Raw genomic sequence first — 25,249 nt, forward strand, 5'->3', positions numbered from 1 at the left:
GAATAAAGATTGGAAATAAGTAGAAAGAAATCCAATGCAAGAAAACCTCATCCCAATGTCTTTAACAATATAAGACAAAATCGGGATAATATGAAAGTAGATGCAAGTAAATATCATACAACAAGCAAAATAGAAATACTTCATGGATTGGCGCTATTCCAATGCCTACAAAGGCCTATAATAATATGTTATTCATATTAGTTTAATTGCTGTATTTTAAGCAACCGAAGATTGATTAAATGTTTCTTTAATAAATGTGTAATTTAAATAATATTATGAAGTACTTAACTATCAGTTGGAAATTCTAAGTCACCTTCTGTACTATTCAAAATATACACTGCTTATGTCTTGCTTAGCCTAAACCGTATTTGCAAATCTTTTTCCACCATGTATCTTGCCCATCTTAGTGAAAATCATCATTTTCAAATATCAAGTCTAGCATTGTCCTCATCATGATGAAAATTATTGTCGTTAATGTAGGATTCATTATTTAAATGACCAAATATTGATCAATTAACTTAAATGTAGTTTAATGAGAGCTTAAAATTCAATATGTATTGGTGAAATGCATTGTGTCTATTTAAGTGTAAATTAGAAAGACTTTAAGTAACAATTAAAGTTAAATAAGCTTGGTGAAATCGGCCCTTAGTGCCATTTCACTGATATTCGTTTTCCTCCCATGCAAGAGAGTGGTTGGATCTACCAACTAATCACAAGAGCTAAGACCAGTCATAAGGTCAGTAAGTTGTATATGCCATGCATTGCACTTTCTCTGGTACGTTAGAAAAAAATTGTAATAAGGGTGTAAAGTTCCATAAAACTGTGGCTGTTATACAAACAATTCTTATGTTATAATACCTTTTATTTTCTTTAATATCCATATGCCAATTAAATACAATTATCTTATAAACACTCTATGTTTAATTTTAAGGTATTTTGGCCTATACTGTATATCTGTGAAGTACACCAGACTTGACCAAACAGAAAAAAACACACTAATGCGGTACTAGAGTGCAGGAAATATTATTACATTTTCAGGTATAATTTCAACTCCATATTATACTCGTAAGTAATTAAAATTATACAAAGACGAAAGCTGTATTTTATCAATGCAACACAAGCAGTTATAAAATAAGTTCATATTTTTCACATATCATTAGATGGCTCAATTTAACTAATGTCAGGTGAAAAATATGGTCATTTAATGACATGTAAAAGATTCTGGTGTCTGTTGTACTTAAGAAAGTTCAAATGAAAGCGTTATGCCAGGATTGTCTATTATTTTTAACATGAGCCTAGGTAATCTTCATAAAATTCATATACTTCTGGAATATATTACATTTTTATCACTACCTTCACATGACTTCTTGTCTTCATGTACACAACGTGGCTTTAATTGTTCCAAGTCACATAACTGAAGCTAGTGAACACTCCTCATTCTGGGAAGAATGTGCCATTTTATGAACAAAAGCAAAGAGAAGTAGAATTCTTGAATTTAAACGAAATTTAACAATTGTGTAGTCTGAGCTTACAAGCACTTGGTCATGCTGACGATGTGATAAGAGGGATATGAAATGAAAAATTCAATGACAGATGTACAAATGCTGAATTCTTGCTGTCTTATTGGTAAATGGATAATATAAGGATGAAATCAGTTTTCAAACCTCAACTTCGTGTAATACATGCACAACTAACTGTCTGTTTGGCAATTAATGCTGCAAACAGTTTCACTCTGCATTATAGTCAGGAAGCTGCTCAATGAAAACACTCTTATTTCGTAATATCAATGCACAGGTGTACACTACTGATTATTTGAAGAGTTGTTAACTAAAGTGCATAAAAATGTGGTTCTTACTTTGGAAAATTTAAGTTTGATATACAAAACATAAAGAACTTAATCATCAAACTTATCTCTGCAAATGTTGGTGATATTTCTTAATATAACATGTGTTACGATTTACTTTTAAGCCACCTTTCATTGAAAGGAATCTTATAGCAGTTCACTATTTTATTTTCACAAAGAGTTACATACTTTTAACTACCTCTTATAAATAATGGCGCTATATTTGATTACATTTTAATCTACAATACTAAAATTAAAATTATTTTCCCTACTTGTAAGATTTTTTAAGTTGGACAATCTGGAAACCATTATTTTCCATAAGTCATGAATGACAATTAATGAGTGATTATTTTAGCTCGCTGTATCAATTTATTGATAATAATTAACACTAAACAGGTAATGCTTGTAAAATTTACAATGCGGAATTTTATTTTTGTCCATTGTTGGCAACTATTTCAATGGAAACTTCCAATTTTTCGAGTATCTTCTTCTTGTGTGTTGAACTCTCTGATAATGTGCTTTCAGCTGATAAAGAGATAACACATGTTGCAATTTCAGATGTCCCATCGTAATAATTACAATTGAGGATCTACTAGGGAAAACAAGCGCTATTTAATAAGATAAAGTTTGCCTTTATTTCGTCCCAAGCCATAGCGTCTAAGGTCTAGGACATCATACTTAGCCATGCCTGTGGTTCAAGTGTTAGCGCATCGGTCTTTCATCCAGGTGAGCCGGATTCGATCGGTCCCCAGCCAGGTCATGATAGAATTTGTGGTGGACAAAGAAAATGTTCCAGAGGGTATCCAAAAGGAAGGACTTGAGGTTCTGGGTCCTATCAGAGTAGCTGTGTGCGGATAGGACGTGGCTCTATCAGAGGCTGAGGCAGGATGGCCCACTGTCAGCTGACAATGACAGAAAGGGGTTGAGGCTCTGGTATCCTGGGATTTATCAGGCAACTCGTCTGCAAAACGGGACTAGCTCTATCAGGAACTGAGGCAGGATGAGCCACTTGTCAGAGTCGGATTCACAACTGATATCAGGGCCACATGTCAGACTTGGACAACCGTCGTCGCATAATAGAGCACACAATGGGCAAAAGCATGCCTAATTGTACGGACCTGTCCCGGGTACAGACCTTGTAAAGTCAAGCCAAGGCATCGTACCTAGAACTCATGTTACAGAGTATGCTATGACTCGAGTCCTCATGGCCAGTGTATGGGACCAGTGTCCATCAAGTATTGAGATAAATTTGGGGACCTACGATAAGTAGCAAAATCCGGTTGCGAAAATCAGCTATAATGGCTGGGGGAATCATCTGATCACATGATATCTCTGTTGTTTGGATGATCGTTCCCCTCTAATCAGGTATGTGGACATGACGCCAGCAGCTGGCTGGTCGGCCTTAGCCCTTGATACTAACGCAAGAGAGGATAACAATATCAAAGACATCAATTATTTTTTAATCCAGCTTCCCCATCTATGAATGACATGCCAAATTGCAGTTCTTTTGCCTTTGGTACACAATGGGAAGCAAACTACAAAGCAACACATGATGATGGATGATGATGATGATGATGATGATGAATGCAATGGTAGAATGTTAGTAGGGGAAACACGAGTACCCTGCAAAAACCTACCACCAAACACCATGTTTTTCCACCACAAATTCCAGCTGGATATGTCGGGATTCGAACTCAAGTTACCAGTATGAAAAGTCAACACTCTAACCATCATCAACTATTTTGGACACTTAAACTAGAAGAATATGGAGTACAATTTTTTAATTTGATATTTAAAAGCTACAATGCATTATCTCTGAATAATATTATCACTAACATTTGCAACAAGAAGAGCACTCTGAACAGAATATACTGCTACAAGGTGGCATACGTAATGTACACTGAAAATGGCTTATAACAATTTTAATACACACAATATTCCATAACATTTGGTATTAAGTACTTATTGGAATATACATGGCTAGCCAGTATGCAAGACATGTTCAATCTGTCCACCTTGTTGGCATATAAGATTTGAGATGTTTGTGATCACTTTGACACATTTCCTGTCAAATCCTGGAAAAAAGTCAGGATGGCTGCTCACAGTTGCAACACATTTTATGGTTTCTTGAAGTAGACTTTCTCTTCAGTTATCTTCACAAGAAGAAGTCGCAGAGATTAATATCAAGGTTATGCGATGGCTCCGTCTTGCATGAACCATCATGTCTCTGAAGAACTGTAACTTTGGGAAAGTGTGCACATCTGCATGGAATAGCTGTTCTCTGAAGAGAACAACGTGAGATATCCAGCTCAGGAGAAACAGTTCTGGTAGATTTATTGGGATTTTGAGACAAAGCCATTCTTACAGCCTCAACATTCTCTAGTGTATGGACTGAGGCAACACAGTCTTTTTCTCTTCAAGGTATTGCTATCAATTTCAAAGATCGCAGCCAGTCCATTCACTCTCTGCAGAGAGACCACCACGCATCAAAACAAACATGAAAAAGTTCCTGGGTCCGGATTACACTCTTTGTTTTTGCGTAAAATAACCCAGTTTTCACATTCTGCTCCAGTGTCAACATCCCCTCGCACTCCGATTTCACAAATTGAAGCAGATGCTGCCACTAATATGTAACATCAACAATTGCTGCCATATACCAAACCATGAATGAACAAAGGCTACTCGTCATAAAATTTGAAAGTTCTAAATCCAAAATCAATAATTTGATTACCGGTATACATTTTCAATGTATAACATTTCGTGTGCCACCCTGTATGTCAGTTGCCAAATATATCGAATGCTTTAAAGTGCGAATACACTCCCGTTCAATATTCTTATATTAAAAATACTTTTCTATCTTAATTCAAGATGAAGATGACTGCTTTACAGTACATGTTCCAAGTACAGACTTCAAGTAGGTAGTACCTTACATTTTACATTCAGCATTAAGTAGCAACTTCAGTTGCTTGAGGCAGTTCACTTACAACCGGGTTAATGAAAACATTCTGCTTTGTATTTATATTTGATTTCAACAAGATCTTGAAGTTATGCATTATTATTATTTTTTTAATTCTGATAAGTTTAAAAATTAAGAATTTTAAGTATTTTTATAAAAATAATAAAATCTAATTAAGACTAACTAGTACAAATTATAACATAACGAAAACCTCTATAGCACCTATTGCTCGTTTCTAACTTTTTGGCCAAAGAGCAGAAAAAATGCCCACGTCTGTGTAGTTTGAGGAATGGTAAGATTTGTTTCATTAATTTATTTTGATATCGATTCACTTTATAATACTTTTAAATATTTAAAATATAATAAAAGATTAAAACTTTTACCATATATTAAACATGTTTTATTGCATTCCCTAACTGTTAGTAAGACCTGCCATTCTAGACACATGTTTGAAATATTACGTTAATTTTCGGCATCTACAGAGAATATTTTTACATTCTTGCACGGAAAGAAGACTCACAACTAGACCACAGAACTTAATGCACTAAAAAAAACCTAAGAATATGCATGCAACTATGCAGTAAAAATATGCTTCAGAGGTTTATTTGCTTTAATAATATGATGTAAATGAAAATTATTTCAAGTAACCATCATTTTTATAATTTTTTCTATAAATGTATTAATTATTCATTTTACATACATATTTTAATTGATATATTTTAAACTTTCTAACTTCCCAACTTTTTTTTAACTTTCCGTAATTATTATGACAGTAAGCAACGAACGATTTCTCCAGGCTCTCTGCTATGAAACTTCTTCTCTGTCAGGAATTAGTTTAAATGCCGAGACTGATCTCTCGAAATCACATGATGTGACAATTGGCTTCATTATCGCACGTGTTTAAATACATTTAGTTTTGTTTCTATGAAATCAGAGTGCACTCATAGCATTGTCATCACAGCAGTTTCATGATCTCAACAATAAGTGATTTTAAAGTCGTATGTGTCTAAATATATTCATTTTTGGTTCTACAAAATCAGAGTAAAAGTCTGGAATGGCATCTAGGCGACGTGTATTTTCGTCCTGGCTTCTGAAACAGTACACTTACACGCCTAGTATATAAACACAGCTATCCTTATGTTAAACTGGAAAATGACCCAGCTTATACACTAGGGACAAGTATCCATTGTTGTCGCAGCATTGGGCAAAACAAGAAAAGATGTTGATATATGCATTTAAATATACAAAATAAAAAAAAATATATGCATTTAACAGGAAAATCCCACAAAATATACATTTATGCAGAATAAAGCTGGCTTCATTTGAACGAAAAAACTATGTTCGGGAAAGATCCACTTTTACTTTTCCAATATGCCAAATCAATAAAAACATGCAATTGCAAGAAGTTCCGCGGTCTACTTACAACTAACTTCAAAAGTGACTCGGAACCAAAATTTCTCATGAACACCCCTCGTGGGAAATGTACAAAGAACATCATATTGCTAGAAAAATCTCACATTACACTAAAACAAACCTCATATTACCTGTGAAATCGACTCATTAGGAAAGCAAAGTTTGGAGTTTTGGTAGTGTTGACACTGTTTATTACTAAATTGATCTTCAATTCTTTCTCATACACAAAATAAACTTCAATTTGACAAGGAAAAAGGAGTAATGATTCGAAATATGAACAACAATGGCAGCCCATTCAGATCTATCCTGGCATACCTGTTTACCAACTTAAAAAGAATAAAATAAAGCTATTTATATCGACAGTTTCTACTTGAAGTATTTTGCAGTATTAGGGAACTGTTCCGCACTGAAGTCTGGGTTGCTGGCCAAGCTTTCCCTCACAGATACACGTACTTGTTCTCTATATGCTGCCTGTATCTCAGGGTCATTTCCTGCAACTTGTGTCACAGTCTCCAGTCCAGTCACAGCATCAACACCTGCAGCATCAACTGCATTACCAACACTATCTGCAAATACAAACCACTGTTCATCAATACGTGTTGTCTTGGCAGTCTTATTTGATTCTGAAACAAATACATGTGATGGCTAATCAAACACTCTATATTAAAACAGTTTCTCTCATAATTCTTTAAAAATAGCCCTAACGAGTCTTCATGGAAGTGTAGAGATAAAACTGATTTTTTTAACTAATGGCAGGTACATGACTGTTCATCATTCACCCATGTAAAACCAGTTATGTACACCACTTTACCAATAGAGTTATTGCCCAGGGTGCATATAGGATGATGATCTATGCTACACCCATGGTGAGATGAGATGTGATGATGAAGATCTGCACAGTCTTCAATGGAACAAAATTATTCGTGAAGTAAATGATCGAAGTAGAGATAAATAGTTAACATAGTCATATTAAATTTATCCTATTCATCTGATTTTATGGGGAGAAAGACAAATTTGATGACAGTCTTAATTTTTTCACGCATTTTTAAAAGATAGTTGTACCCCAGCTTGTGAAACAATATGTTGAAGTAACAAATTAATTATATGAGTGTCACGAAATTGATACATATTTTCTCATTAGTCATTATACGTTTTACAGTAATTCAAGTTCTCCTATGATACTATGTTTATATTTTATCTCCTTGAACTATTATTGAAAAGGTACATACAAATGAAATCACTCATTTTGCACATAATAAGAAAAACTTTAGTTGTCTGGATTGCATACAAAAATTCCCAATAGACATCTGGTTTCATTACAGTGAAAGAAAATGAAATTCATATTACACAAATTTGCATATAACAACTATTGCAATATTGAAATAATGTAGCATTGAAACTGTTGGCATTTAAAAGTGATATAAACGACCAATATTTGTGGTTTCCAATGAGATTTTAAGCATACTCTACTCTCCTCAGAGTCAACAATGTCATCATTCAAAGACTTTTTTTTTTCCATGGAAATTCATCCATGTGTAATTCTTTAAGGAAGGGTCTCTTCACTACAGATCTTATATTTTATCTCTGCTTCTGTGCAATGTCATATTTGTGATGGGAAGGCAAGCAGATAGCAGAAAGGTTGTAATGCTTTAATATGCTGATGCCCACATTGAAGATATGTCACCTGAAATTTAACAGCCACTGACCAGCAGAGATAAAATGTAAGATCAGTAACTGTGTGGTCATCTAACAAGAAGGGTAAAAACTTGAGACTAAAATCGCGAAGTAAAGTAGAAACAAGTCTGTAGGCCTACATACAGTAAAACTTCTTCAAAGCAGAATCGCAAGAAATCAAATTTATCTTATAAATTGGCCAAGTTTCTGCATTATACAAAATCACACAAGTCTTGACAAATTTTATTCAGAACATAATGTATAAGATTATTATATATCTATTTATGAATGAAGCTTGACAACACTATCTGATGTACGTAGATGATACACGTAATATATTATTACTAAACACAGTGCTTTAGTAGAGCTGGTACAAAACAGTATACAGTACTGGGAAAAATTTATTTCTGTTTCAGCATACCGGAAAAAAAAAAAAATACACTCCAATATGCCATACCATCTCCTGAAATATTTTGAGTATACTTGTTCAAGAGATTAGATTCACAAACAACAAACTATTTTTTAAAATAATCAAAATACTCATTCAAGGAGATCTTACTCCTCTCTGCTGCAACATTTTCACGTCCATCCATCTTGAAGTCATACAGAGAGGTGACAAAATAATATATAGGTGGTATAGATTTCTTTATTCTTTCTGGAGAGTATATAGTAGTATATCGTCTCTTATTTTTTCATGCCTCGGCATGAATTTAAGTTGGCAAGATTGAATTTCAGTTACAAAACTTGAATTAAGGCCGGTTTGATGCATCCTACTTCACATTCAGACTTGTATGAATTAATCCAGCTTGGAGCCAGCATCTGTAAATTAATAACTACTATTTCAAGTTCTCTCTCGTTAAATGTTGATTTGTGAATTTAAAATATCATACCTGTGGTATTACCATTATTATTAAAGTATCTCATTATTTTAATCGTTACTTTAAAAATAATGGTGATTTTTTTAAAAAAGAATAGTGATAGACTGTAAGCTAACATGTTGCAGTGGCTGCAAAATACTGGCAAATTACATCATAACGAAGACAGACTGATGTAGTGGAGGGAGAGAGAAAAACACATGTTCAGATGTAAATGAAGCAAACAACAGCAATGCTTATGCACCTGAAATCAATGAGGTGACCTATGAAGAAACCATGTTTCCAGAATGTTGGACTATGGACCAATACCAATACCAACACTATTATTACACTGAAGAAAATAAACGGTTAATGGTTATAAATAAATAACTACGTTGTTCAACGTGTGCAGAAGTGAACAAACTTGGTATGAGACCATAAAAGGGGATAGGAATGAAACCTGCAAAGGAATACATAAATCGTGACAAAGGGTTCAGTACTACAAGGGATGCACAGCAACAAAGTTCAAAGAAAAAAAATTCTGAACATAAAAAGACACTAACATACATTACATGCAGCTCCTTAGTAGATATTTGAAGAAAGATGGTACTAAAGACAAATATAGAACAAATGAATACAGATAAGTTTGACACTGTAATTAGAGTTTTTAGAACACCTTACAAAGAAGCAAAATTAAACAGGCCTTTCACAGATTTGCTGGCTAATATTGAATTGCAGGAATTGAATGGCTTGAACATGGGTGTCCAAACGCCTATAGAACCAGGAGATATTGCACGTCAAGCAAGCTCTGCCAAGGTCAATAATTTTCCAAATAAAATAGGAAAAACGACCTTAAAGAATATGCGCTGCGTGTTGCTTACGCCAGGGGTTACCTCATACGAGTTACAATTGGACGTCTATGGGCTTGAATATAGGCAGAGTTTAGATAGTAACTTTGACTGTGCAAGTATTATCGATTACATTACAGAAGAAATTAAGAACCTAGCTCAACATATTACTGACAATGATAAGTCTACAACAGTAAGCAATAAGCCAGTACTAGTAACATGCTTAAGTAGTGCTATGACCAGTTTCGAAAAAAAAAATTGTAAATTACGTTTTATTTAATGCCACTTGCAACTGCTGAGGTTATATCAGCATCACCGGTGTGCTGGAATTTGTCCCGAAGGAATTCTTTTACATCCCAGTAAATCTACTGACATGAGCCTGTTGCATTTAAGCACACTTAAAAGCCATCGACCTGAGCCAGGATCAAACTCGCAACTTCGGACACAGAAGGCCAGCACTATACTGACTGCGCCACCCGGGCCGACATTTCGATAAAAGAAACTCTGTTAAACAATTTAGAAAAACATGGCTTTAATGAAGATTATCTCAATAAGAATTTAAAAGAATTTATCTGTGATGCATTTATGATGCTGGTGAAGAAGGAAAGTGTTGCACCTGAAATGAAGAGACTGTTTCCAAAAATAATCACATGGCACTGCTCTAACCATAGGTTGGAACTACCAATGCATGATACAGTGTATGAAGTGCAGGGTATTAATAATCTTCAATTCTTTTTTGAAGAATTATATATAACATACAGCATGTCCCCCAAGAACCAAATTCAGCTTAATCAGTGATGCAACAGCCGTGAGATATTTACAATTCAGTGGACAGCATCCAGCTACAGAAGTGTTAAAGCAGTATGATAAAGCTATGTGCCCATTGCAAAACACTTTGAAGAGGCTACAAAAGACAATTCAAGAGATGGAAAAGAAAAAAAGTATAGAGATATACATATAATATTGAGTAGTTCTAAGTTTGTCGATCTTGGAATTATGTATGATGCCCTTACTGAATTAAGCGAGCTTTCCCTTCGTCTATAGAAGAGAGATGTAACTACATATTTTGATGCTGATAGGGCAATGGAAAAAACAATAAGAGTTCTAGAATCTATGATTTCTTCTCTAGACTCTATTTTGAACAAGGGAGGAGAGCTTTGAGTCTAAAATCTTCAAAGGTGTTGAAATAGATTCTAACAGAAAAATTGTGAATATCCAAAGTGGTCAGTTTTTTATAAGTCTGACAAAAAAATATGAAGCTTAGATTAGTTGAGATTGTTACAATGGAATGGAATTTCGGGAGGGAGGCACTGCGACCTTTCAAGATCTACTGTGCTAACCCTCAAAGATAGGCACATTCCCAAAACCACACAGGCTGACTACACTAAGGTTTGTCACATACCCAGGTTTCGAGCAGGCAACCTCACTCGTCATTAGTCTAGCTCCCTCCGTGCATCACCAGCCAGTGTTCAGGGACTGCTATGGAATGATGAAATGGAGATGGGAAACAGGAGAACCCCGAGGAAAACCCCACCTGTGACCTTGTTCGTCACAATTGCCACTATGAATTTTTCCACCTGCATGGCAGGCTGAAGATCTGACCAATCAGCCATTGCAGGAGAAGTTGAGGTGTTAGTGAGGCATCTCATCTGAGTTCAGTAGCCAAGACTGACCACAAACTGGAAGTCCTGTTTGAGGATAGAAATTTAGTGCTGTAATTACACAATAGCCAACAGAAACTAGCAGAACATATGGTGATAGTAGAGTAAACAACTTGTGTGAGATCTTCCACTACCCGAGAAGTGAAAATACATTAACACTTTAAGGGAATTCATTGGTACAATCAACAAAAACAAGGTCATTCTGTACAATGAATGTAGTAATAACGAAGAAGAGGAACTTTTCAGATTGAAAGAGCCATTAATCTAGTGTCTGCTTCCTGTGTTGGGCCACTTTCACTACTTTCGATCCAGCTCATGTTCATAGGTGGTTTTTGAAAGGAAATAGGTCAGCAGATGAAACTGCATGCAGAAAATGTGAAGTGGAGACTGACCATACATACGAGGCTATATAGAAAATCCTAAAGGCGAGTACCCCTAAAAATTTTACTCCAACTAAAGCACTGACTGGACAGCAGACTTTTAGGCCCTAAAAAGTGACAGACTATTTAACTGCTCTATTTATGCTGTATAAAATACAAAATAGGCAGTAATAATGTGTAAATAAAGACACTAAAGCATCAATGTAAGAAATCATAATATTTATTTAAGACACAATGTCAGATTTAAATAGCACTTAATACAATTTCACATTTAGCGCACATACTCATGCACATACACATCAAAGTTTGCTTCACAGTAAATCAGCACTTTTTTCGAATTGTTACTGGAGAAGTTATGGAGTTTGTTGCTTAGAATTAATTTGTACACTGGGAAAGAGCATTCTACATAGACTGAAGAGATAACACAATACTTAAGCTATGGGAGAAGATGAATGGACAATTCACATTCAGTTTCGTTGGTATTTTCTGTCAAAATGTCAGCAGTAACAAACACTCCGGTTTTTTCTGAAGTACAAAGTCTAACTTCTTTCTCACTTTTTCTCCAGCAGTACCAGGTGCATCAGAAAGTTTCTTAATTGCTGCATTCAATTTTCAATTTATTCATAAACAGGTTTCCCACTACTTTCAAGTGCAATAATAACGTTCGCAATGAATTTGAAATGGGACCTGATGTGCACCAAGCCATTATGAAAACTAGAGTATTTCATAATTTTCTTGGCATCAGTTACACAAGGTGTAACATCTAAAGTTACTAGATACTTTTTGACTTCCTGAAGATGTTCACTGTAGTAGTTACCAGCTCTCAGCCATGTTTCCCAACAAGTGAGCACAGGTTTTGAAGAAAGAGGAATATCTAGAAGCAGGGCCGCCGACAGAATTTATGGGCCTCTATGCAATACTGAACTCGGATCCCCGTTGAAAAAAGTAACAATTACAAGTTACCAGTTATTCTAACCATAATAATTATTTGCAAAATAAATAAAAGATAACCCCATACACAGATACGAGCTTAAAAGTATACACTGTTATTACGTTGAAAACTTTTAGCAAAACTTCATATTAGCACAATATATTATATTCATAAAATATTATTCTTAAACACCTGTATTTTCTAACTTGCAGTCCAACATCAACAAACAACTCTCCTTGACTTCATTGATGCAAAATCATCAATTATGTCATCAAAATTTAAAGACCTAGCAAGATCGCTCTCCAGACTAAGAAGCCAAGGTTACTCAGTCGTTCTTGACACATTTTTTCACGCAGTCTAGCACCCATATTAATATCTTCCAATTTTTTCTGTCTCTCCTTGTGCTTCTTAGCTCCTGACTTATGCCTGTACTTGTCCATTGTGCAGTTAAACTATAACCAGTAACACCAATGAACAGAATTTACTAGACAAACGACAACGAAAAGACAAAGTTTCGACACAAAACATACAATGTACTGAAAAAGAAACGTATCCTGCGACTTCGGTTTGAGAGAGTCCACTAGCATATTGGGCCAGCAGGGGTTTGGTAGTTAAAAAGGACAAGCCAATAAATACTTTAATGTGTTCGGTACAAGCGACGGGAACATAATTCAGACAAATGCCAGGGTCCTCAACTGTCGTGTCGGTGAACGTTAATGCGGGAAACTGATCGTCTATTATATAAAAGTCAAATATTTACATATGAAGTGGTAATTTGTATTAATTCTACTATTGTTGAGTTAATATGTCAAATTTATGTAACAAATGTTCTTGCAAAATTTTATTGTACCAGTATGTATCTACGAATAATTATTCGTGATAATGAAAAGTAATCAGACTCACTCAATCTGATGGGCCCTTATTGCTCACGGGCCCATGTGCACTCACCCCTTTTGACCCCCCTTCTCGGCGGCCCTGTCTAGAAGCTTCTGCCGAAAAATTCTGTACTCTTGACGGTCTTTTTAAAAATGCTTTCTTGACAGAAGAGAGGAGTTTATCACGATGGGTGGGTGCGTATATTCACTCACGAATGTTTACGAAGGTGAGTAATTTGTGGCAGAACATAGCTAGCACACTGTATGGAATTCGAATAGAATGGAATGGATTTTCGGGAGGAAGGCACTATGGCGACCTGTTATGGTCTATTGCGCTAACCCTCAAGCTAGGCACATTTCCAAACCCACACTGGCTGACTACACTAGGGTTCGCTGCATACCCAGGTTTCGAGCAGACAACCCCCCTTATCCCTAGGCCAACCTCCTGTGTGTTGCCAGTCGGAGATCGGAGAATGCTATGGAATGATGTAGATGCCTAATATGGAAAAAATGGGAGAACCCCAAGAAAAACCCCAATGCTGAAAAACCAAAGCAATAGTTCCAATATTTTAAAATGTTATGTTAACAGTTTGATAGTATGAAGGAAATGAATTTTCAATACCAATTTTAATATACTGTTGAAATATTTTTATAAAGATACGATGGACAACTTCTATTAAATTTAACAATATTGTAACAACTTCATGCATTGCTTTAATTCAAACTAAAACTTACAGTCTTCTACATGAAACTCACCTGCTATAATCTGACTTAGGCTTCCTTGCGGTTTTGCTGATGTCACTATTTTACGTCTCTTTGATGGCATCCCCGTCAAGTAAGCATCACTGAAGGGTGGTTGAGGGTTCTGCCTGCGTTGTCGCTGAGTATCTCTTGTTATAATGGGAACCCATTCCTTGAATAAAAGAAACAAGAAAGATGGTATTTTTAAATTCATCATAAATTAATGAGAAGAAATGCTAAAATATTATTAATGTTTAATGTATGCTTAAACATCAAGAAGACATGTTGAACAACATATTGCAAAATTAATATGAATAATGTATATCACAAATACGAAAAATTTCATGGTCTTTATTTCAATATAAGAGTATTCGTCAAAGTAAATTTAAAAAAAAAAAGTTCTACTTTTTTACTGTATGCATATGATTAGAAGCAAAGTTTAAAAGAATGGCTTTATGAGCATTAATCACAAAGTACTTGATAAAACTAATTGTTTTTTTTTTTTCTGGAGAAATCATAACTCTTGTATTTTACTACACGAACGGCTTAAAATGATTTCAAATAATTTACAGCTTTTCCTTCTCAAGATCTTATTTTATTCAAAAGGATGAGCAGACTTAACAGCAACAATCATAATTGCACAAACTTCCATCATGATGTGACTTACAGATGGCAGAGTGCTGTGCCAAGTTTCTGACCCTAGCAGCACGTCAGGCAGTGTGTCTGTATCCATGGCAACATTTCGCTCTTGCTCGTCCTTACTCTCACTCTGCAGGCCATTTCGAGTGGCTTCAGTTGATATGCCATCAGTTTCCATTGGCTAAACATCAGAAGGTAGTACAACATGTTTTAAAGAGGAGTTTTGAGCATAATTCTTGAAGTACAGTACATATTCTGAAATTCACTGTAGTAAGTGGAATCCAAGTGCTTCTATTCCAAACTATAGATTGGAAAAATGAACGTGATTCAATTTATTTGATTCAGCTCGAAGTAGCTTGTTGGCTATCATATCTCAAAGAGAACACAACTTTTAGAAAGTAAAGGATTTAGATCAGTGGTCATCAACTGAGTTGTACTGTGCATCTCCCTAGCTTGCTCGCTTGCCCCAAACAACCGAGTGTGTGGTAACTGAGCAGAGGTTCCGTGCAGTGGCGGTGTCTTTGTTTTTTAATGAGCAAGACTTGGACATGATTTTAATAAATGAACATTAACTTATTATTGCATTAGAATATTTATATATTACAGAATAAAACATTAAATAGCAGCAGCACAATTATTACATATTACTGGCACAATTTCAATCAAATACTTAATATTCAAATTAATAAAAACCCTGTATGTCAGTGAACATTAACTTGATGACCTGTGACTTCATCTCAGCCTGCCCTGCTGCCCATTGCACTCATGTTTCGCTGCCGAAAGTACAGCGGAGGCTTGTGTTGGTGGCTTCTTTCTTGTGATAATTGTTTCTCATTTTGACCAAATTAAACTTACAGTAATGTGAATGCCTAATACTGATATTTACATATATGACATCAATTAATTGATAGATTAGGGATGAAATGAAAGCCGAGTAAAACTGAATACTGCATTTTAGATTCCTACTTTTTCCTTTCATTTTGTTACTGCACTAATAGAATATTAGCAAACACATTTCCTGATCTTCTGTAATGCTAATTTGACGGGATTTTTGGGCCCCTTTATTGCGTACTATTTGATCAATATTATGCACTTCAGATGAATTACTTCTGTGATAAAATTTACTTATTATCATCAACGAAAACAACTGTTTGCATATATTGTTGTTGTTTGGATCCGAACATGCACAGTATGGGAAGTGTACTGATGAAGCCTGAGGAATCTGATTTATGGCAAATGTGAATAAAAATCACACAAACTTTTTCCCTGTTTATATGAGGATAATTTCGTAAGTCATGGCAACTATGTTATATCTTCCAAATAACCGAAAATGTGGTTAGTTCAGTATATACGTTTGAAAATCTATTGTACACTGTATGGGATGCCACTGCCAGACTGCGTCTGTGTGCATTGGTGGCTAGTTGACAGCACACGCAAAAGTTAGTATATTAGAGGCTGTGCTCCAAGGTGGATGTATGTAAAGTTGAACAGCGGTCATATGTGAAAATTGCAGTTCTTGTGGCAGAAATGCTCGTTAGTGTCATTCTGAGCTAAAAGAAGCAATTGAAATAGTTGTTGTGTGGGAAGCGTTTGCAAACAGGAAGGACATCTTAACAGAATTTCAACAAGAGGTGATACACAGACGAATCGCACACACCCGATGATATTCAACACCTGCATCACTGTTGGCAAAGATGAGTGAAAGCCTTAGGGGATTATTTTGAAGGGTGTTAGCTGTGAGTAATGTATTTTGTTTCCTTTTGTGCATAATAAAATAATGATTTCTATTTATGCAACTTTCAATTTCCCTTACCATTGCCTTCTGTACCCAGACCCAATTTGGTACTAGCATAGTGAAGCACATTCCAGTGACCTTCAATAGCATATAGCGAATTTCTATTCCTGCAACTTTATTGGCTGATATAATATGGTTGTCATGACTTATGAAATTACCCTCGTACATTTCACGGCAGTTCACTATCACACCGTAAGTCTGTAGTTTCTAGCTGAAACTGAGCAGGAGCAACCATCTACATCCATAGTGAACAGGTCTACGACAGAATGGGAAAAAATAACATAACAGTACTTTAGTAACAGTTCCGAGAAAAGAAAAGTCCCAAAAAAAGAACAGCAGATCAGAACACACTGTTTCAAAATAAAATTAAGAGTTTCTAACAGACCATTCCTCATGGAAACCAGAATACTGATTAACATACGTTCCACTCATCTTGTCTGGAACACTACAGTACTTTCTGAGATATCATAACAGTTCCAACCAAAGTGTTCTCCCTGGATGTACAGTAGTTTATTTTTCTGTCCCTTAATTTGGAGAATGCTATAGTCAGAAAATTTCAAGCAGTCATAATAGTCTGGGGACTTATTTCAAGGCTAAATGCTTCGATACTTTTCGCCAATACACGAGACTTGTCTGTGGATTTAGGTTTACACAAACTTACCTTCAGAAGTCTTTGCATGTATGAGGCCCTTTAGAGTTAATAAAAAAAAAAGTATAAACGTAGATATATGAGGGTCAAAATTTGTTTCATTTTGTACAATATAACATGGAATGACTCTGTATCACAATTGGAGATCTCTACTGTCTCACTAGTGGGCATGTCTAATAAATACAAATATTCATATTCTATGGCTAGCAGAGGCCATGACTAATAGAAGAATTCCAGCAAATTAAGTAATACAAATATAATCACTGATGGACTATACAAGTGCATTGCATTTAAAGCTATTTACAGTCATCAAGGTTCTAACAGAACTTTATGTTCACCTTTCCCAGTTTTGAAATTATATTATAGTTAAACAGTACTAATGTAAGTTCTCTACCTCTGGACCCGTTGTAGTTTCAACATGCTCAGCCTGCACAGTAGCCTGCTGCACACTCTCCACAGGTGCTGTGGGTGAAACAGGAGGTTCTGCTGTATCAGGAATGCGGTATACCAAATAACGCTGAATGTCTTCAAATGGAACATCCAACTGGGAGATGTAGTTGCGCAGGTGTGTAACTGAACTGCCAATTGTCCACTGCTGGACAGTAGGATGCACTCCACTTGTCAGTCGTTGCTATAGTGGTAAGGAATACTGCTCTATTATAGGTTACCAAAGAGGTTCAACAAGACAATAGTAAAATTATAATACTTATTTACTAGATTTTAAGGAACCTGGAGGTTCAATGCCATCCACACATAAGCCCGCCATTGGTCCCTATCCTGAGCAAGATTAATCCAGTCTCTACCATCATATCCCACCTCCCTCAAATCCATTTTAATATTATCCTCCCATCTATGTGTCGGCCTCCCCAAAGGTCTTTTATCCTCCGGCCTCCCAACTAACACTCTGTATGCATTTCTGGATTCGCCCATACGTGCTATATGCCCTGCCCATCTCAAACGTCTGGATTTAATGTTCCTAATTATGTCAAGTGAAGAATATAATGCGTGCAATTCTGTGTTGTGTAACTTTCTCCACTCTCCAGTAACTTCATCCCTCTTAGCCCCAAATATTTTCTTAAGCACCTTATTCTCAAACATCCTTAACCTCTGTTCCTCTCTCAAAGTGAGCGTCCAAGTTTCACAACAATAAAGAACAACCGGTAATATAACTGTAAATTCTAACTTCCAGATTTTTTGACAGCAGACTGGATGTTAAAAGCTTCTCAACCGAATAATAACAGGCATTTCCCATATGTATTGTGTGTTAATTTCCTCCCAAGTATAATTTATATTTGTTACTAGTGCTCCCAGGTATTTGAATTTTTCCACCTCTTCAAAGGATAAATTTCCAATGTTTACATTTCCATTTCGTACAATATTCTGGTCACAAGACATAATCATATACTTTGTCTTTTCGGGATTTACTTCCAAACCTATCTCTTTACTTGCTTCAAGTAAAATTTCCGTGTTTTCCCTAATCATTCTTCCCAACCTAAAAAAAAAAAAACCCTATATTTCAATAATCAAAATACAGCAATTTTGGACATTCTAACAAACGTCAATTTTTATTATCATGACTTGTTTAGCTTACTGTCACACAATTACATTTATCGTACTTTTAAAGTGACAAGTAAATGGTGTTTTAACATTTATTTGTCATTTTGATCAGATTTAGATCTCGTGATTCTCACGTCTGTACTATGTACAATGTTTAAAAGATCAGAGGCTGAGCGCTACCTTCATTACAATAATAGGAAATTGAATAAAATTACTGTATTCAGTAACAGTAATTCTAACAAGTCATAAAACCGGTAATATCACGTGCGTTATAAGTCACTATCCCAAAAATGCGTATTGAGGTAATATGACATGCATATAATAATACAACTTAAATCCATAGAACTACTCAAAGTGTATACCATCATTCTTTATACATTTCAAACAACTTTTGACCACTGATTTGCATATATTTGCAACAAATCTGGGTTATTATTGAAAATGTTCCCAAACTGTATCTCAATCACATCCTTCAAATGTTCCAGATTCCTCGTTTTGACAACAAGCACTGTCTTTCATAACAAAGCTCAAGGTGTAATGTCTGATGACCTTGCAGGCTACTTAATAATATCACGTCTACCCTACTGTCTCATGCCTTTACAAACAAGACTATTTTTTCGTTCAATAATCACTTCTGTCAACACATCCCTGTAATTTTCAGAGTAGACACCATCCTAAAAAAAAATAATATGGGGCAATGACACAAGCACTGCATATGTCTACCCAAACTGTAACACTGGGAACATTTAATTTCACTTGAATCAATTCATGAGGATTCAAGGCAGACCAGTACACACAATTACATATGTTTATCCTTCTGTTTAATTTAAAAATTACCTCATCAGACCATACAGTAGTCTTAAAAAATTATGATCAGCCATGTTGTGTTTAAGCCATAAGCTTAAAGGTACGATCACACATTGCTACTTTTGCAGCGCTGCAGTACAAAATACTGCACAACTCCGTAATGCGATATGTGAACAACAATGCAACCCAAAAAGTAGTGGCTGCCGAACAAGCTGCCTGCTACTTTTTTATGCTGTGTGCAGCTTAAGGTACGGTCACACGTCGCTACTTTTGCTGAGCAACTTTTGTACTGCAGCTGCAAAAGTTGCGTGTCGTGTTCACACGTAAGCCAAAAGTAGCACGCTGCACGCTACTTTTTGTGCTGCGCAACCCGAGTGCAGCAAAAGTTGCAACTGGAGGTTGCGAGTCTGTTCACACACAAGGCACTACTTTTGCAGCTGCAGTCATGCTGCAGGTTTCCATCTCTGTGTTGACTTCTCAATATACATTTTGTGGTTATGTTCGCATTATTAATAAACTCATGCAAAACTTTACTTATCTTCTATTTGCTTTTCTGTCCTAACTAGTATTCGGAAATTGACATTATTTTTACTATAAAGCTTTCAAAAACGCCTATATACAGTAGCGTGCAAATTAATCAGAACATGACATATTTTTACATTTTCTGTCATTGTTGGCCTCACAGCTGCTCATACCGCTTTAATTGGCATCTGTAGTACGTGTAATTCCATCGTTGAAGGTCTGTCGTTATTATTTCTTTTATAATATGTGACATTTTGCCTGTCGTTTTGTACTTATAAGCATTTCAGTTGTGTTGAAGACTTAATACTGCAATCCTGTGTACATTCTGTCGTCTTCACAAATGGATACAACTCCACGAAAACGGTCTAAAATTATAACATTAGCAGAGCATTCTTCTATGACACAGAGGCAAATTGCTGCAGAATGTCCACAAAGGCAAATTGCTGCAGAATGTCACATTGGTTTGGCTACTGTTAATTCGATCATAAAATGATACAGGGAGACTGGATCCATCACACCCCAGAAAAAAGGAAACTGTGGCCGGAAAAGGAAGACTTCACCTGCAGATGATCGTTTAATTGTCAGGAAAAGTAAATTAAATCCTAGACTAACTGCTGTCGACTTAAACCGCGAGTTAATGGCTACCACTGGGGCGAATATTCACGTCACAACAGTGCAGCGTAGGCTTTTGGAAGCTGGAGGAAGGGCTCGTAAGCCTATTAAGAAGCAACTGCTAACCCCTGTTATGTGCAAAAAACGCTTAATGTGGGCAAAATTACATCGACACTGGACAGTGAATGACTGGAAGAATGTACTTTTTTCTGATGAGTCTCATTTCGAGGTCCACGGCCACCGTGTTTCTTACGTACGGATAGGATCCGAAAAAGTAACAGCAGCTCATCTCCAACAAACACCCAAATGCCCCCCTAAAGTAATGTTTTGGGGTTGTTTTACACATGAAGGGCCTGGAGCATTAATACCTATCAAGGGAATGATGAATTCTGACAAATATATTCACTTATTGGAAACCAGAATCGTACCCCAGCTGCAAAAATCATTACCGCATGGCAGAGGCGTGTTCCAACAAGACCTGGCACCATGCCATACATCTCGAAAAACTAAAGAATTCTTCAACAAGAAGAATATTCAGGTACTCCCCTGGCCAGGCAACTCACCCGACACCAACCCCAATGAGAACTTGTGGTCAATTTGCAAAAGAAGAATGCAAAAAATGGATTGTTCTACAAAGGAGAAGATGATTTCTGCCCTCATTGGTGTATGGTTTCGCGATGAAGAAATTAAGAATATTTGTGGGAAATTAGTGGAATCCATGCCAAATTGTCTCAGAGTTGTTATTAGGAACAAGGGAGGCCACATAGATTACTGAGGTATGTCTTAGATTCTTTTTTTTTATCCCGTTTGAGTGTTTTTGCATAAGTAATTACATTGTTTGGATTAATTTGCACGCTACTGTACTTAAATGATAACCAACAGCATATTCACGTAATCGATGTTGGCAACCCTCCTGTTTGAAACTACGCTACAGAAAATTAAAAAAATTAATTATATCGTAAGCAGATATGCTCAGACTGTGTTGTGCATTTAATAACTGTTACAAATAATTTATTTTCATCACATCTAATATTAAAACACATCCAAACAAACAATAAAAGTATCATTGGCACATATGGGTGGCAACACTGATCGCAACCACAGCAAAAGTTTCAACAAAACCGATATAAAAAAATGCTGCGGCTGCAACCCTGAGAACCATGTTCACACGTCGTTACTTCTAAGCTGCACGCAGCATGAAAAAGTAGCGAGCAGCAGGTTCGGCAGCCGCTACTTTTCGGGTTGCACCATTGTTCACATGTCGCAGTATGAGAGTTGCGCAGTTTTTTGTACTGCATCGCTGCAAAAGTAGCAACGTGTGAACAGAATTCTCAGGATTGCAGCCTCAGCATTTTTGATATCGGTTTAGTTGAAACTTTTGCAGCAGTTGCGACCAGTGTTGCCACCCAAATGTGCCAACAATACTTTTATTGTTTGGATATATAGAGGGCTATTCAAAAAGAAGGAGCAGATTTCAAACATTTATTCCTTCCAAACTACAAAAGATAGAAACATAATTCCAATGTTCCTGGACAGAGAAAGATTCAATGCTGTATGCATTCAATATGAGCACCATGTGTTACATGACAAATATCAAAATGGTGGTTCATTTCTTTCCACACACGAATCAGCTGGTCTCTAGTTATCGAATTCACAGCTTCAACAATTCGATGTCGCAGACTTTCAAGAGTGTCAGGCATAGGGAGGATAAAAGCATGGTCTTTTACGTAACTCACAGATAAAAATCACGAGGTCTGGAGACCTGGGATGCCACCGGCGATGAAGTTGATCTTCTCCTCCTCCTCTTCCAATACAACGTCCTGGAATGGTGTCATTCAGGTAATGTTGGACATGGTTAGAGAAATGAGGTGGGGCACCATCTTGCATGAAGATGAAGTCATCTGAATCATCTTCAAGTTGAGGAAATAATCAGTTTTGAAGCATGTCTAGATAGGTTATTTCTGTCACAGTTTCTCCATGAAGAAGAAAGGTCCATAAACTTTGTTTACAGATATGGCACAGAAGACGTTAATCTTCAGTGAATCTCTTTCATGTTCAATAACTGACATAGGATTTTCACTTGCCCAAATTATAACGTCATGGCGATTAACGTCACCAAAAAGATGAAAAGTGGATTCATCGGAAAAGAATAATCGTTCAGAAAAATTGTCTGCTTCCATATCATCTAGCATGCTAATGCAAAATTCGTATCTTCTGTTGTGGTCGTCAGGATGCAATACTTGCAATAACTGCAGTTTGTATGGCTTCATGTGCAGAAGGTGTTTCAGAACTCGCCATACTGTTGGTTGAGGAATGTTCAGTTCTCTGCTTGCTCGGTGGTGGATTTTTTTGGGCTCCTTTCGTAAACTGTATGAATACACTCGACATTTTCATTCGATGTGCGTGGACGTCCTGTGCTTTTCTGTTTGCAGATGCAACCATCTTCTACGAATTTTCGATGCCACGGTAAATCTGCTTATGACGAGGTGGTTGTTTATTAAACTGATGGCGAAAAGCACGTAGAACTTCAATAATGGACTCTAGTTTTGCTAATTGTAACACATAAAATGCTTTTTCCTGTTGTGTCGCCATTTTACTACAGACAATCAACAGCACTAATGCGGCCGCGCATGACAAGCAACAGCGCCAATGTGGCTGTGAATGGAACTTCTACCCGGACTGTTCAAAATTTAAACTTTCGTCTGTCCAGGAACGTTGGAATTGTGTTTCTATCTTCTGTAGTTTGGAACAAATAAATATTTGAAATCTGCTCCTTCTTTTTGAATAGCCCTGTATTTTAATGTTAGATGTGATGAAAATAAATGATTTGTAACAGTTACTAAATATACAACACAGTCAGAGTATATTTGCTGATATAATTCATTTTTTAAATTTTCCATAGCGTAGTTTCAAACAGGAGGATTGCCAACATTGATTACATGAATATGCTGTTGGTATCATTTAAGTATATAGGCGTTTTTTAATAGCTTTATAGTAAAAATAATGCCAATTTCTGAATACTAGTTAGGACAGAAAAGCAAATAATAGATTAGTAAGCTATTGCATGAGTTTCATAATCTGAAACTCTAATGCAAACACAACCACAAAATGTATATTGAAAAGTCAACATGGATATGTAAAGCTGCAGCTAGACTGCAGCTGCAAAAATAGTGCCTTGTGCGTGAACAAACTTGCAACCCCCAGTTGCAACTTTTGCAGCGCTCGGGTTGCGCAGCATGAAAAGTAGCATGCAGCACACTACTTTTGGCTTACGTGTGAACACGGCACGCAACTTCTGCAGCTGCAGAACAAAAGTTGTGCAGCAAAAGTAGCGACATGTGACTGTACCTTAAGGAATACATAACAGTCAATTAAACATCACAGCAGGGTAACAACTTATGCCACACAGGATATAGTATAGTGTTTTGTTCTCCTTTTAGCAAGACATGTTTCTGAGGATATTATTAAAACCATTATGATGATTTGTTAATAGAAGATGTTTTTGTTACTTTTTTCTTTGTTATCGATTATTTAACAACAATGTATCAACTACTAGGTTATTTAACATTGATGGAATTGGTGATAGCAAGATTGTACCTGGCGAGATGAGGTGAGAATACGTCATAGATTATCTGACATTCCCCTTGGAAAAAACCAAACGAGGTAATATCAATCCAAATAGAAATCAAACCCATGTCTAAGGGCTGATTTCATCAATCATGTCACTAATTCACAATTAACTAATCGTAGTTTAACTTAAGAGCCGATTTCACCAAACATATTTAACTTTTAATTATCACTTAAAATCTTTTTGACACCTAAAGGGACAATGCATTTCACCAACATAAATTGGGCTTTAAGCTCTCATTAAATTAGATTTAAGTTAATAGGTCAATATTTGATCATTTAAATAATTAATCCTGCATCAACGACAATAATTTTCATCATGGCAAGGAAGAAGACGGACTTGATATTTGAAAATTATGACTTCTGACCAAGACGGGCGAGGATAATTTCTGAAGAAGATTATTTTAATACAATGTACGAAAAATATTAAAAAATGCGGTTTAGACTAAACAAGACATAAGCATTGCATATTTTGAATAATAAATAGGTGATTTAGAATTTCCAACTGATAGTTAAGTACTTCATAATATTATTTAAATGATACATTTATTGAAGAAACGTTTAAGCAATTTTTGGCCGCATAAAATACGGCAAGTTATCATATAAACCTAATATTTCATATGAAGGCACTGAAATAGCGCATAACCATTAAGTCCTTCCATTTTGCTTGTTAAATAGTATTTCCTTGCATCTACTTTCATATTATCCTGTTTTGTTTTCAACATTACTGAAGATGTTGGGATGAGGTTTTTTTTTACATTGAAATCTATTTCTGTCTTTCCGTCTTTTTGTTTTCATGATTTTAATCTGTTTTGAGGTTACCTCAGTTTATGATGTCATTTTATTGTTGTAATATAACAAATGG

At 35.9% G+C, this 25,249-nt stretch overlaps 1 protein-coding gene across 3 annotated transcripts in view; it reads right to left on the bottom strand.

Moving 5' to 3' along the window:
• Positions 1 to 841: 841 nt before the first annotated feature.
• The window catches only part of LOC138707990 (large proline-rich protein BAG6), a 124,334-nt gene continuing 99,926 nt past the window's right edge, over positions 842 to 25,249 (bottom strand). For all 3 annotated transcript variants that reach the window (XM_069838091.1, XM_069838089.1, XM_069838090.1), the window contains exons 20-23: positions 17,654 to 17,890; positions 14,844 to 14,996; positions 14,192 to 14,348; positions 842 to 6,778 (exon numbers count right to left, since the gene is read on the bottom strand). In XM_069838091.1, coding sequence (XP_069694192.1) covers positions 6,579 to 6,778; positions 14,192 to 14,348; positions 14,844 to 14,996; positions 17,654 to 17,890 — 747 coding nt within the window. In that variant the 3' untranslated portion in view covers positions 842 to 6,578. The remainder of the gene's footprint in view (positions 6,779 to 14,191; positions 14,349 to 14,843; positions 14,997 to 17,653; positions 17,891 to 25,249) is intronic.

Source organism: Periplaneta americana, chromosome 10, assembly GCF_040183065.1.
Source record: "Periplaneta americana isolate PAMFEO1 chromosome 10, P.americana_PAMFEO1_priV1, whole genome shotgun sequence".
Lineage (NCBI taxonomy): Eukaryota > Metazoa > Arthropoda > Insecta > Blattodea > Blattidae > Periplaneta > Periplaneta americana.